At 45.7% G+C, this 16,135-nt stretch overlaps 1 protein-coding gene across 4 annotated transcripts in view; it reads left to right on the top strand.

The window, feature by feature from the left end:
- ciz1a (cdkn1a interacting zinc finger protein 1a) overlaps window positions 1-16,135 on the top strand; it is an 80,467-nt gene that overhangs the window by 9,612 nt on the left and 54,720 nt on the right. For all 4 annotated transcript variants that reach the window (XM_085965307.1, XM_085965304.1, XM_085965305.1 and 1 more), the window contains exons 2-3: window positions 8,173-8,342; window positions 13,499-13,665. In XM_085965307.1, coding sequence (XP_085821433.1) covers window positions 8,173-8,342; window positions 13,499-13,665 — 337 coding nt within the window. The remainder of the gene's footprint in view (window positions 1-8,172; window positions 8,343-13,498; window positions 13,666-16,135) is intronic.

Raw genomic sequence — 16,135 nt, 5'->3', positions numbered from 1 at the left:
CACCTAGCGGCGGGAAGAGGATTAAAGCCAATTACCTGCCTATTAACAGGTAGTTGACAGGTCATTTTAGAATTTTGCCGCTTTGTCCGGACTCCACGCCAGGTAAGTGTGGCGTGTTGTGAGTCTGCTGTAATGTTTCTGGATTGATGACAGCTGCAGAAGTGGTGTGAAGGATCCAATAGTGCACTGGTGAGTCTCAGAGGTAAGAAAATGTTGGGAAATTCATTTTTAATGCATTTACACATTTCTTTAGGTAACAAGTTTTGAAATCCATGTCCAGTGCCACCTCATTGGGAGAACCTCTCTCACCAGTGACAGATCGCTTCTGTCACCTCACCTGCAGCTGCCATCTATTCCAGCCTATGGAGAGAGTCATTGGAGAGCCTAGGTGCAAGAGCTCACCTTTGTACGGTGATTGTCAGTGTTTGCAGCACCTCACCGCTGTCAAACACTGAGAAATCAGCTGTCAAAAATTGTGCATGGTCCTTTTAAGAAAACCGGCAGATGACGCGTCATCAAATGATGTCATCTGACCGGCTTCCTCTTAATTGGCCGGCAAGCCTGCAGGGCGGGCTTAACAAGGTCAATCAGCGTAAAATCTTGTCTGTGGGCCGGAAACCACCTGACCTGCACCCAACCCGCCTCCAATGAAAAAATCGCGGCCTGTGTCTGTCTTCATGGAAGAAGATGCAAAAAACTTCCCGGAAATAGTGGAGAACCAAGGCTTTAGCGAGAATGAGAAACTGAAAGAAATTAGTAATAGTAAAAAAAATAGTACTGGAGAAATTAATGGGACTGAAAGCCGATAAATCCCCTGGACCTGATGGCCTACATCCAAGGGCTTTGAAAGAGGTAGCTATAGAGATAGTGGATGCATTGGTTGTCATTTTCCAAAATCCCATAGAATCTAGAACGGTTCCCGCGGATTGGAAGGTGGCAAATGCAATCCCACTATTTAAGAAAGGAGGGAGAGAGAGAACGGGGAACAACAGTCCAGTTAGCCTGACATCAGTAGTCGGGAAAATGCAAGGATATTATTAAGGACATGGTAACAGGGCACTTAGAAAATAAGAATAGGATTGGGCAGAGTCAACACGGATTTATGAAAGGGAAATCGTGTTTGACAAATCTGTTGTCGTTTTTTGAGGTTGTAACTAGCAGAATAGATAAGGGGGAACCAGTGGATGTGGTGTATTTGGATTTTCAGAAGGACTTCGATAAGGTGCCACACAAGAGGTTATTAAACATAATTAGGGCTTATGGGATTGGGGGTAATATACTAGCATGGATTGAGGAATAAATGGGTCATTTTCAGATTGGCAGGCTGTAACTAGTTGGGCACTGCAAGGATCAGTGCATGGCTCTCGGCTATTCACAGTCTACATTAGTGATTTGGATGAGGGGACCAAATGTAATATAATCCAAGTTTGCTGATGATACAAAGCTGGGTGGGAATGTAAGTTGTGAGGACGATGCAAAGATGCTTCAAGGGGATATAGACAAGCTAAGTGAGTGGGCAAGAACGTGGCAAATGGAATATAATGTGAAGAAATGTGAAGTTATCCACTTTGGTAGGAAAAATAGAAAAGCAGAGTATTTTTCAAATGGTGAGAGCTTGGGAAATGTTGGTGTTCAGAGGGACCTGGGTGTCCTTGTACACGAATCACTGAAAGTTAACATGCAGGTACAGCAAGCAATTAGGAAAGCAAATGGTATGAAGGCCTTTATTACAAGAGGATTTGAGTATAAGAGTAAAGACGTCTTACTGCAATTATATAGGGCCCTGGTGAGACCACACCTGGAGTATTGTGTACAGTTTTGGTCTCCTTACCTAAGGAAGGGTATACCTGCCATAGAGGGAGTGCAATGAAGGTTCACCAGACTGGTTCCTGGGATGGGGTGATTGTCCTATGAGGAGAGATTGAGTAGACTAGGCCTATATTCTCTAGAGTTTAAAAGAATGAGAGGTGATCTCATTGAAATATACAAAATTCTTACAGGGCTTGACAGGGTAGATGCAGGGAGGATGTTTCCCCTGGCTGGGGAGTCTAGAACCAGGGGTCACAGTCTCAGAATAAGGGGTCGGCCATTTAGGACTGAGATGAGGTGAAATTTCTTCACTCAGAGGATGGTGAATCTTTGGAATTCTCTACCCCAGAGGGCTGTGGAGGCTCAGTCGTTGAGTATATTCAAGACAGAGATCGATAGATTTTTGAATATTAAGGGAATCAAGGGATATGGGGATTGTGCAGGAAACTGGAGTTGAGGTCGAAGATCAGCCATGATCTTATTGAATGGCGGAGCAGGCTCAAGGGGCCGAATGGCCGACTGCTCCTATTTCTTATGTTCTTCGAGCACAGAGTAGGTCTCCGGGACACCCCCCCCCCGTCTCTTCATCATCTGCATGTGAGATATTCATGATCAGCAAAACCCTGCCTCTGACTAGTTCCACAATATAACCATTTTCTGTCAGCCAGTGGCTTAGTTGGTAGCACTCTCGTCTGAGTCAAAAAGTTGTGGGTTCAAGTCCCATTCCAGACACTTGAGCACCTAAATCTAGGCTGATACTCCCAGTGCAGTGCTGAGGGAGCGCTGCACTGAAGGAGGTGCTGTCTTTCGGACAAGACGTTAAACCAAGGCCCCGCCCCGTCTGCTCTCTCGGGTGACCATAAAAGATCTCGCGGCACTATTTCGAAGAAGAGCAGGGGGGAGTTCTCCCCGGTGTCCTGGCCAATAGTTATCCCTCAGCCACATCACTAAAACAAATGATATGGTGATTATCACATTGCAGCTTGTGGGAGCTTGCTGTGCGCAAGTTGTCTGCTGCGTTTCTTACATTACAACAGTGACGATAGTTCCAAAAGTAGCTTATTGGCTATAAAGCGCTTTGAGGCATCGGTGGTCGTGAAAGGCGCTGTATAGATGAAAGTCTTTTTTCTTTCTTAATCCTTTTCAATTGTGTTTCTTCAGAGTAAATTTTATCAATATAGATACATTTTTACAATATCTGTCATAAACGTGACTGTCACCACCATCCATCCACATTTGTGTTTAGACAATGTGAAGGATACCTTCTGGCCACTCTTGGTGTGTTCGGAAATCGGGAGAGTGTGTCAAAGGTCTCGGGGAACCTTCATCTTTCCACTCGTCATGTACCTTGACTCTGTAATTTGTGTCCTATTTACTTATATATGTACTTGCACATCACCTTCGTTAAGTTTGTGTTTAAAAACTATATTTTTAATTTAAAAGGAATTCTATCTGCGGAATGGATTTTCAGTTTTGTACAAGTTCAGAAGGCAACCTGAAATCCAAATCTTAGGATTGCCGCTCATTTTAGTGCACTAATGAGCAAGGATTCCTTGGTGTATGGAAGCTTGTTGATGTGCTAAAACATCAAAGTGTGATTCTTAGCAGTCAAAGTATCTGGTAGCCATAGAATCACCTGCAATGGCTTGTCTTCCTTGTGCTCACTGACCTACCTTGGTTCCCAGTTAAGCAACGCCTTGATTTTAAAATTCTCATCTTTGTTTTCAAATCCCTCCATGGCCTCGCCCCTCCCTATCTGTAACCTTCCCCAGCCCTTTAACCCTCCGAGATCTCTGCGCTCCTCCAATTCTGGCCTTTTGCACATCCCCAATTTTTAATCGCTCCACCATTGGCGGCCCGTGTCTTAAGCTGCCAAGGACCTAAGCTCTGGAATTCCCTCCCTAAACCTCTCCACCTCTCTCTCCTCCTTTAAGACGCTCCTTAAAACCTCCCTCTTTGATCAAGCCTGCCCTAATTTCTCCTTATGTGGCTCGGTGTCAAATTTTGTTTAATAACGCTCGAGTAAAGCGCCTTTGGGACGTTTTACTAAGTTAAAGGCACTATATAAATACAAAGTTATTGTTGTTAACTGTTCTTTCACCCTGTTTTAACACAGTTTAAGTCCCATTGACTAGTTTTCTTGCTGTAAATGGATTCACCATGAAGAGAAGCCAGTGCTTTTCCCCATGCTGCCAATGGGTGATTTTGTTTTAAGTAGTGAATCACTCCACTCCTCGGTCCTTGTGACTTTCAAGGCTAAATTTAACAGATGAGAGGGCAGTTTGATGAATTGCTGTCTGAGTTCAGTAAAGCTTTTGACAAAGTCCCGCATAGGAGACTGGTCAAGAAGGTAAGAGCCCATGGGATCCAGGGTGCCTTGGCGCGTTGGATCCTAAACTGGCTGAGTGGCAGGAGGCAGAGGGTGATGGTCGAAGGTTGCTTTTGTGACTGGAAGCCTGTGTCCAGTGGGGTACCTCAGGGATCGGTGCTGGGTCCCTTGTTGTTTGTGATCTACATAAATGATTTGGATGAGAATGTAAAAGGTATGATCAGTAAGTTCGCAGATGACACGAAAATTGGTGGGGTGGTAAATTGTGAGGAGGAAAGCCTCAGGCTACAGGACGATATAAACGGGTTGGTCAGATGGGCGGAAAAGTGGCAAATGGAATTTAACCCTGAAAAGTGCGAGGTGATGCATTTTGGACGGACAAATAAGGCAAGGGAATACACAATGAGTGGTAGGACCCTAGGAAGTACAGAGGGTCAGAGGGACCTTGGTGTACATGTACATAGATCCCTGAAGGCAGCGGAACAGGTAGATAAGGTGGTTAAAAAGGCATATGGGATACTTGCCTTCATTAGCCGAGGCATAGAATATAAGAGCAGGGAGGTTATGATGGAACTGTACAAAACGCTGGTGAGGCCACAGCTGGAGTACTGTGTGCAGTTCTGGTCGCCTCACTATAGGAAGGATGTGATTGCTTTGGAGAGGGTGCAGAGAAGATTCACCAGGATGTTACCTGGGATGGAGCGCCTCAGCTATGAAGAGAGGCTGGACAGGCTGGGGTTGTTTTCCTTGGAGCAAAGAAGGCTGAGGGGGGAGCTGATTGAGGTGTACAAAATGATGAGGGGCATAGATAGGGTAGACAAAGAGGAACTTTTCCCCTTAGTAGGGGGGTCAATAACAAGGGGGCATAGATTCAGGGTAAGGGGCAGGAGATTTAGAGGGGATTTGAGGAGGAACTTTTTCACCCAGAGGGTGGTTGGAATGTGGAACTCAATGCCTGAAAGGGTGGTAGAGGCAGGAACCCTCACAACATTCAAGAAGCATTTGGATGAGCACTTGAAATGCCATTGCATACAAGGCTATGGACCAAATGCTGGAAAATGGGATTAGACTGGACAGGGATGGATGGGCGGCGCAGACACGATGGGCCGAAGGGCCTCTTTCTGTGCTGTAAAACTCTATGACTCTATGAATGGATAACCAACTGCTGGGGTCTGCAAGTAAGCAGCCCCGACTGACGTTCCCTTCATTTTAATTTCACTTTCCTTTGTAGAAATGCTAGGCTTCCAGTTGCCATCTTTTTAAAAAAAAACACAACATTTTTACAGCAGTGGTTTTGAAAGTTTCCATGTGTGGAACACCCTCTGCAAGTATTTACATCCTGCTACAAAAACTGGCATTCTCCCGGGGACCTGATGGAAAAAAAGAACTTGCATTTATACAGCGCCTTTCACGATCTCCGGACGTCCCAAAGTGCTTTAGAGCCAATTACAGTAAACTCTTTCGTATCCGGCACCTACGGGACTGGGATGGTGCCGGTTGATTAAAAATTCCGCTACACGGCCACAGGTGCAGGAGCCCCGGTTACACGGCCACAGGTACTGGAGCCCCGGTTACACGCCACAGGTACTGGAGCCCCGGTTACACGGCCACAGGTACTGGAGCCCCGATTACACAGCCACAGGTACTGGAGCCCCGGTTACATGGCCACAGGTACTGGAGCCCCGGTTACACGGCCACAGGTGCAAGAGCCCCGGTTACACGGCCACAGGTACTGGAGCCCCGGTTACACGGCCACAGGTACTGGAGCCCCGGTTACACGGCCACAGGCACTGGAGCCCCGGTTACACGGCCACAGGTGCAAGAGCCCCGGTTACACGGCCACAGGTACTGGAGCCCCGGTTACACGGCCACAGGTACTGGAGCCCCAGTTACACAGCCACAGGTACTGGAGCCCCGGTTACACGGCCACAGGTACTGGAGCCCCGGTTACACAGCCACAGGTACTGGAGCCCCGGTTACACGGCCACAGGTACTGGAGCCCCGGTTACACGGCCACAGGTACTGGAGCCCCGGTTACACGGCCACAGGTACTGGAGCCCCGGTTACACGGCCACAGGTACTGGAGCCCCGGTTACACGGCCACAGGTACTGGAGCCCCGGTTACACGGCCACAGGTACTGGAGCCCCGGTTACACGGCCACAGGTACTGGAGCCCCGGTTACACGGCCACAGGTACTGGAGCCCCAGTTACACAGCCACAGGTACTGGAGCCCCGGTTACACGGCCACAGGTACTGGAGCCCCGGTTACACAGCCACAGGTACTGGAGCCCCGGTTACACGGCCACAGGTACTGGAGCCCCGGTTACACGGCCACAGGTACTGGAGCCCCGGTTACACGGCCACAGGTACTGGAGCCCCGGTTACACGGCCACAGGTACTGGAGCCCCGGTTACACGGCCACAGGTACTGGAGCCCCGGTTACACGGCCACAGGTACTGGAGCCCCGGTTACACGGCCACAGGTACTGGAGCCCCGGTTACACGGCCACAGGTACTGGAGCCCCGGTTACACGGCCACAGGTACTGGAGCCCCGGTTACACGGCCACAGGTACTGGAGCCCCGGTTACACGGCCACAGGTGCAGGAGCCCCGGTTACACGGCCACAGGTACAGGGGACCTGGTTACACAACCAGAGGTGCAGGAGCCATGTTTACACGGCAAAAGGTACGAGAACCCCAGTTACACAGCCACAAATATACAGTAAAACTTAACTTTGGGTTCCTGAACCTACTGAATTTTGCCGGTTATTAGAGAATTCCGGATAATTAGGTGCCGTTTAAACGAGAGTTTACTGTAAATACTTTTGAAGTGTAGTCACTGTTGTAATGTAGGAAACATGGAAGCAAATTTGTGCACAGCAAGCTCCCACAAACAGCAATGAAATAATGGCCAGATAATCTGTTTTGGTGATGTTGGTTGAGGGATATTGGCCAGGACACCGGGGAGACCTCCCCTGCTCTCCTTCAAAATGGTGCTGTGGGATCTTTTATGTCCCCTTGACAGGGCAGACCAGGCCTAGGGTTAATGTCTCATCCGAAAGACGGCACCTCCGACAGCGGAGCACTCCCTCAGTACTGCGCTTGAGCATCAGCCTTGATTATGGGCACAAGTCACCTGGCGTAGGACTCGAACCCACAACATTCTGATTCAAGAGGTGAGAGTACTAGCCACTGAGCCACGGCTGACACCATAACCCATTGACAGACAAGCACTGCTAACCTATCAGTGCCAGTTTTTATTCATATACAACAACACAAATAACACGCTAGTAAGTCAAGTACAGACACAATAGAGTACCAAATGCTTGATGTGTTAGCAGCCCACAGTATGGTCAGAACTCTGACCTTATGGGCACCAGTTTTGGAAAGCTGTGCTTTAAAGCCCTAAAAGATTCACAATGGGGGAGACTGAATGGCCTTGCATCTTAATGCAAGATTGTCAGATTCAGCTGTTGGAGGGGCATGGGTGGAACGTTAGTGATGTGGCTTTGCCGTGGTGTTTTGATGCATGATGTGATGACCGTTACATCTTGGGCCCTGGGGAGCACAGTTGTATCATGAAACTGTTGTCCTCTGCACGCGAGGTATCGAAAATGGTGCTGGCTTCTTCCTGATCTGAAGCATCAACTACTTGTTCACGCGCACACTTACCCGTTTTAGTTTTTACATCAGAGCCCTGCTGTCAAACTACAATAGGAACCCGGAAGGACGCTTTCACATTTAAATGCTTGTATTAGAATGGGAAAAACCATAAGAAAAAATGGGAGTAAAATACATCCCATCAGAGAATTGGAATTCGAGATCAATTATGAGCTCATAGACAGATGGTTGGGTAACACAATACTGCAGTGAATGGCTACTGGACTCTTAAAGATTTAAATTGTTGGTGTCACTTATTATTGTGCATCGGATAACCCATATCTGTTCTAACTTTTACCTCAATCTCATGAATATCTGTGTCTGTTGGGGAAATATTTATTTTGTTTTTAATATATGGCTCATTTTCTTTGCAGGGGCATGCAGCAGCACCACCACCACCCTCAACAACAGCAGCAGCAGCCGCAGCAACAGCAGCAGCCGCCGCAGCAACAACCACCGCTAAACCTACATACAACCAGTCAGGCTTCACTCCTTAATCCTAATCCCATGCTGCAGCGGGCTCTGATAATGCAGCAGATGCAAGGTAGGTTTATGCTGTCTGTATGTTAATAGCAAGTACACAATGCAGTGTTACTATACTCGGGTAAATTCCTTTCTTAATACTGTAGTATCTTTTGAAACATTCACATCTTAAGAACATAAGAAATAGGGGCAGGAGTCGGCCATACAGCCTCTTGAGCCTGCTCCACCATTCAATAAGATCATGGCTGAACTTCAACCTCAACTCCACTTTCCAGCCCGACCCCCATATTCCTTGATTCCCCGAGAGTCCAAAAATCTGTCTATCTCAGCATTGAATATCTCTTCTTCTTAGGCAGTCCCTAGGAACCGAGGATGACTTGCATTGAACATACTCAACGACTGAGCATTCAGGGAATTCCAAAGATTTACAAGCCTCTGAGTGAAGAAATTCCTCCTAAATGTCCAACCCCTTATCCTGAGACTATGCCCCCCAGTTCTAGACTCTCCAGCCAGGGGGAACAATCTCTCAGCATCTACCCTGTCAATCCCCCTCAGAATCTTGCGTGTTTCAATGAGATCACCTCACATTCTTCTAAACTCCAGAGAGTATAGGCTCAATCTCTTGGTAATCTTTTGAATTTAATATTTTGAAGCTTACTATTGGTGACATTATTTCATTAAGAGGCTAAAATAATGCTTAACACTAGGAAGATAAATAGCTGCAGATGCCTTTTTAATTAGTCTGTCTGCATCTACCCTAAGCCGTGCAAGTCTGTGGTACATCTAAGTGTTTATGCTCGTTTTTTTTGGTTCATTGCATACGTTAATTAAAAAAATAAATGCCCTGTGTCAATGAAGCATACACAGACGCTGTTCAAATACATTTCCTGAGCAGTTGTTTAAGTAGACGAAGAGGGCGTTCTGGTAACTATAGTGATTAGAACCACTCGCCCAGTGTACTGAGAGTTTAAATCCCAGCCTCAGTCAGTGTAGCTTGTGGTTTGCTGGGGTTTTGCCAATTCTCAGCTGTTGTGTGAAGCAGTGAAGTACCGTGTTACTTCCAGTTAAGGTTGGTGATCTGTAATGGTATAATATCTTGTGACAAATCTTGTGGTTTTCAAATACTAACACAAGCATGATTTTGCCCCCCCAGTAACTTGATTTTTTTACCCTCTCTTTAAAAATGCGACTTCTATGGGATTTATGTTTTTAAATCTATCATGAATTTCATTAAGTTGTACCTTTTTAAGACAAAAAAACTTAAACTTGATCATCTGATCATCTGTGTGCTGTATATCAGCTGTAATGCAGCACAGTACTGCCTGTGTACTGCACCTGATATTCCAGTTGATCCTGACACTCATATTTAAGGGTGTACTGTCTTAAAACACGCAACTGAGCAAATTTGTTGATAGAAACGTAGGAATTTCTAGACGACAAAAGATCAATGTCCAGCTACCATCCTGGTAGTCGCATGAAACAACGATAATGGAGTTGTTGACTAATCACAGCTACCAATGAGTCTACAACAGACCCAGACATGAGGCGAGGAAAACCCCCAGTGGTGGAGAGCTTTGGGAACCAGAGGCCCAAAGTCACCTGTTCCTCCCGGGCACGCTACACTCACCACACGTCATGTCTCTCATTACACATACTGTATCCTAAAATATTATTTCTGAAAGATATCTATCCAGTTTACATTTGAATGAATCAATAATAACTGCTTGCATCGTCTCCCTGCGGTGATTGTTCCATAGATTGACCACTGAAATATTGTTTACTCAGATTAGTTTTGAATTTACCCCCCTTCAGGTGCAAGCGTGTCTTCTGGCTCTACTGTTCTTCACATGGTGAAATAGCTCAGAATCATAAAATGATGCAGCACAGAAGGAGGCCATTTGGCTCACCGTGCCTTGGTAGAGCTGTCCAACCAGTCCCACTCTACCGCAAGCCCTGCAAAATTTTTCCCTTCAAGTATTTATCCAATTCCCTTTTGAATGTTGCTAATGAATCTGCTTCCACCGGCCTTTCAGGCAGCGCATTCCAGATCACAACAACTCGCTGTCTTTAAAAAAAAAGTCTCCTCATCTCGCCTCTGGTTCTTTTGCCAATCACCTTAAATCTGTGTCCCCTGGTTACCGACCCTTCTGCCACTGGAAACAATTTCTCCTTATTTATTTTATCAAAGCCGTTCATGATTTTGAACACATCTATCAAAAAACCTGTCACAGTCTACATTATCTAGTCCCTCTAGAATCCTAAAAACAGCAACCATATCATCTCTCACCCTTCTCTTTTTCTAGTGAGAACGTGCCTAATTTACATAATCGCTCCTCATAATTTAATCCTTCCATCTCCTCAATCATTCTGGTTGCTCTCTTCTGTATCCTTTCAATAGCTGCAATATCCTCTCTACTGTGGTGACCAGAACTGTACATAGTATTCCAAGCGCAGTCGCGCCAATAATTTATAAAGTGGCAGGGTTACCTCACTATTTCAGCGCAATATTAACCTTTTGAATACACCCCAACGTCCTGATTTGCTTTACTCACTGCTGCTGTGCGTTGTTGTGATTGCACCAGATTTAGAAAGTGATTCTATTTGGAATCGTCATGCTAGCTTTCTGCCAGCACCAAAGCATGTTATAGCAAAGTACACTCCTGCACCAGCAAAAACACTGGCATAATAACTCTTAACGGGGATTTTAAAAAACCTAATCAAATTTGTTAAATTTACCAAACCTTACCTCGAGTACCAACATCAGCTGTAGTGAATTGGCCGTATCGAAAGAGAGATTCTGCATTCATATTTGTGTATTCATCATTGCATCTCTCTGGACGTTCCAAGGCAATGTTCTCTTTTAGCTGCACGGCTGCAGGAATCCCACGCAGCCGGCTGTTCAGTGTAAAAACCGCGCATGCACAGTATTTTGAATGGGCCGCGCAGCCCCTTAAAGTGGCCGCACAGCGTCAAAAAAAGTAAGAGGGGACATTGTTTCAAAGTACTTCACAGCCAGTGATCACTTTTGAAGAGTTGTTACCACTGTTATGTAGGCAAATGCAGCAACCACTTTGCACACGTCAAGGTCCCACAAACAATGCTGAGATAAATGAGACATTACTTGCTTTATCAACAATTGGATTTCCCAGAGTATCCATTTCCGTAATTACAAGTTAGAGATTTGTAATCTAATGTAGTGTACAGGCTGTAGTCCTCCTGCTGTACCCTGGCTATATTGAACTTAATGTGCTGTAGTGATCGCATAAACTGAAACCTTATATATAGTGTTGTTAGGGATGAGGAATAACACTAAGGAAGAAAATCTATCTCGGCTGCTACCTCCTTTCAGTCAAATAACATAGACATTGGCTGCGGAACACGATTTAAACATAGCTGCTCTTGTGGCTGAAGGACAAAATGTGTTGGAAGGAATCGGTAGTTGGTAAGCCAAGGTCCTGGATACGAAAAAGGAGCCCTATGTGGTTGCTCAAAAAGCTGTAGAACTTTGATCATTTGTCGAGAGCCTGCCTGAAAAATATTTAAAAATAAATAGATTTTCTAAGAACATTCTGCTGGAGAGTCTGCTTGAGTTTACCCCGGCGTACGCTATCTCACGACTTTGTTTTACTTGGAACCAGTTTCTGTGAGCTAGGACTGGCTGCAGTAGGGCTACCTCTCTAGAATGATAGCTCCAACAGACAAGCATCTGTACTCCCTCAGGCCTGCCCCTGTGAAATCCCTGTGTATTTGGTTCTCTTGTGAACATGTAGCAGCTGGATATTTACTTGTGGGGGAAGCACCAAAATCCCGCCTCTGGTTTGATAGTAGAACAGCTCAGAGGCAGTTTATTGGGGGTAGGGGTTTCTGTGTTTCACCCTTGTTTTGCGATTAAGGTGATGGCTTAGATAACCAGCTTTTCTCTTGCATCCCAGCCTTTTTGGTTCTTTCCTGGTTTTAGCATGCAGGGGGGAGCTAGATAACTACAATATGTACAAGAAGCTACATAAATAGCAAGGGGAAGCTAGATAAGTACATGAGGGAGAAAGGAATAGGATGCTGATAGGGTGAGTTGAAGAGGGCTGGGAGGAGGCTCGTGTGGAGCATAAACACCGGCATAGACCAGTTGGGCCAAATGGCCTGTTTCTGTGCTGTAAGAGTCTGTGGAAGGTCTCTGATGTTTTATTGTTGGATTTCTGTTTCAAAAGCACTTTGGAGCATTTTTAAAAATCATGGTCTCAGTGTTTGTGTCCCTGGCATCAGTTATTAAGGACTGCTGCCACCTGGCTCACTGCCTCGTAGGGTGGCTGTTAATTTGACCAGCTTGGCTTCTTGGCAAGGAATTCATGTTGTGGGCTTTCTTAAATCATTCGTGTTCTTGGTGACACCTATTGCACGTCAAGTGTTGACTTTTACATCCATCAGTTTATGTTTATATCATTTATGCATTCTGACCAAATTAAAACACCTTTAACTTGGAAAAAATTATGGTGATTATAGTCCATCTCTAACTTAAATATTTTATTGTTGGATTTTATTCTTTTCTCCTCCATGTTATCTCAACAACCTCTCCAGGTTATCAAGGTCAGAAAAAAACATACTTTGGGATTGTTTACTTGTGATCTTTTGGTGTTTTATATAAGCGAGTGACTGCTGACAATGAACCGGAATGATGTCACTGGAACTGTACGTGCGCAAGTAATTCATTTTGTTGGCAGCAGTTGTGTCCTTTTGTATAAAAGTGTGGTGTCTGGTGTGTGATGCACTCAGAGCCTTTATAGAGATGCTGATGATTTGCCCGGTATGTACATAAGTTTAGATCTCTTTTTGTACAGTGTTGTAGTACAGGTTGTTGCATCAAAATGCATTTTCTGAATTCGGAGTTGTAATGGGAAGTATTTTATTAAACTTTTCTATTCTTGGTGAAGCTGACACTTCTTTGTTAATGATGAATGTAAAATGTTGTGTCCGCAACTGGTGTGTCAAGCAATGCTGGTATCCGATGTTCCCTCTAAGCTACGCCGCCGCGCAGCTCTCTGCCCGTCCCGCACAGCCAGGGACTGGCTTTTCAGATGTTAAATTTTGCGCATGCGTGGAACTGTCAATGGGCCACGCAGCCCCTTAAAGGGGCCACGCACCCAAGAAAAAATTAGGGAAGCATTGCTGGTAACAGATCCTGTCTCGTAAATCTCTGATTCTCACATGGATTAAATTTTGCAGGCAGTCTTCATGGATACAGCATGACCACGCCAGGCCTTCAGCCGTTCTTCCCACCAGGATCCAGAGCATCAATCCTGGGCACTCCTCCCCTCGGCATCCAGCTGCAGACACCTCGCATCAGATTTGGGAACCAACTCTTCCAGCAGCATAACCGGGGATTCAACAAAGTAAGAGGAAAGCTCAGTACAATGGGGCGAATCAGACCTACCTTATGGAAATGCTGTAGTGTAGAAATTAAGTTGGCCAATGTGACAAAAATGGTGTATAACCCAGGCAAATAAATCCTACTGGTAAATGTGTGAATATCTGGTTTTCACATTGCACAGTTTAGATTTGTACACAACCACACGGCCAAAATATCAACTGGCCTGGATATTTTTAATCTGGAAAGAAGGTTCTCCAATACCAGGTTAGTGCAGGCTACTTGATTTCATTCAGTTAAAAGTAGCAAAAACTATAAATACCCTCAAGGCAGTCAGTGTGAGAAATGAGCTAAACTAGAGAAATGTAAGCTCGTTCTATTGCAAAGGTTGGACTGCTAAGCCCCTGGAGAGGTATTGTAATGCATCTCTATGTAAGATAAATGTCTGGATGGAAGACTGTTTGGGTCTGCTGGGTTTCTGGAGGACATTTTCGGCAGCACCTCCCAAAACCGCGTGCTCCACCACCTAGAAGGACAAGGGCAGCAGGTGTATGGGAACACCACCACCTCCAAGTCACACAACATCCTGACTTGGAAATAGATCATCGCTGGGTCAAAATCCTGGAAATCTCTGCCTAACATCACTGTGGGAGCACCTTGACCACACGGACTGCGGTGGTTCAAGAAGAAGGTTCACCACCCCCTTCTCGAGGGAAACTAGGGGATGGACAATTACATTGAAGTTTATGTTTTATGGATCCTCAGACACTCGTGACTAGTGTAGTCGATGCAGTGTTATTTCTCTTGTGGGGAACTTCATTCAGACAAACGCTTAGCATGGCGCATGCTTTCCTGAAGTTCTATCTGGCTTTTTTTCATATTTGTTCACGGGATATGGGTGTCGTTGGCAAGGCCAGCATTTATTGCCCATCCCTAATTGGTCTTGAGAAGGTGGTGGTGAACCGCTGCAGTCCGTGTGGTGAAGGTACTCCCACAGTGCTGTTAGGGAGGGAGTTGTAAGATTTTGACCCAGCGACGATGAAGGAACGACGATATACTTCCAAGTCAGGATGTTGTGTGACTTGGAGGGGAACTTGGAGGTGGTGGTATTCCCATGCGCCTGCTGCCCGTTGTTATAAATCTCATCATCATAAGAAACTACTCATGAAATAACGCTGGATGGCTAGCTGGTGGCGCCGTCCAAGGAGTATAAATACTCGGGCGTGGGCCCAGCTTTCCAGGGACATTTTGTAAGACAAGAACTAGTGAAGTACAACTAGACCTCCATGTTCTGAAACAAGTTGATTAAAGCCTTGCTTTATACTCGAACCAAGTGCGTAGTGAGTTTTATTACGTCACCCTTGTCCTTCTAGTGGTGTAGGTCACGGGTTTGGGAGGTGCTGCCGAAGAAGCCTTGGCGAGTTGCTGCAGTGCATCTTGTGGATGGTACACACTGCAGCCACGGTGCGCCGGTGGTGGAGGGAGTGAATGTTTAAGATGGTGGATAGGGTGAGTGTTTAAGATGGTGGATGGGGAGCCGATCAAGCGTTTGGCCTGGTGATCATGCAGTAACTTTTAAAACAACAGTTAATTTATAATATTTTTATAAGTGACATTGTACTTTTGATATCGTAACTTGTTGCCAAAACTAACACATTAGACGAGAATGTAAAGTACATTATTGAAGGAACATTATTGTTAGGCCATTAGTCAACTTCACATTGACATTTACGATCCTGCGCAAGAAGCTGCCGTTGCAGAGGCTGCTTTTAATCAGCAGCATCCTACTCTTGACCCTTGTAAACTTTCCTTTCAGCTCCGGTTACATTCTTCCTTGTTCATGTTTTTCTTTGCTCTGATTTGTAAATGGGTGGAATAGTTTGATTTGGAGGTGTAAGCTGAGGTGGGTGGTGACAGAATCGCTTCATCCAGTTGTGTCCATTGAAGTTCAAATCCAGCCTCGGGTGACTGTCTGTGTGGAGTTTGCACATTCTCCCCGTGTTTGCGTGGGTTTCCTCCGGGTGCTCTGGTTTCCTCCCACAGTCCAAAGATGTGCGGGTTAGGTTGATTGGCCATGATAAAAAAAATTGACCCTTAGTGTTAGGGGGGATTAAATACGTGGGGATAGGGCTTGGGTGGGATGGCTGTCGGTGTAGGGACCGGGTGCTAGGGTTTGGATGATCAGTCATGATCTCGTTGAATGGCGGAGCAGGCTCGAAGGGCCGAATGGCCTACTCCTGCTCCTATCTTCTATGTTTCTATGTAAGTCAGGTTGAATGTAAACAAAATCTTTGTAACGGTTTGAAATGCAGCAGGTGTAGTGTGGATGCTCACTTGTAGCATTTGACGATATGTTTAAATAGCAATTTAGATTTCCATAGCATTCATGGTGTACAAAAAGACATCTCCAAGTGCGTTACAGGGTGGTGCGTAACGAGTGGACTCCCGAGTGGGGTTGAGAGAGAAGGCAGAGGGATCAGGAGGTTTCGGAGAAG

This window comes from Somniosus microcephalus, chromosome 23, assembly GCF_052327205.1.
Source record: "Somniosus microcephalus isolate GS21.2 chromosome 23, FLI_Smic_1.0, whole genome shotgun sequence".
In the NCBI taxonomy this organism is placed as follows: Eukaryota; Metazoa; Chordata; class Chondrichthyes; order Squaliformes; family Somniosidae; genus Somniosus; species Somniosus microcephalus.
This window is presented reverse-complemented; position numbering and strand designations above follow the sequence as displayed.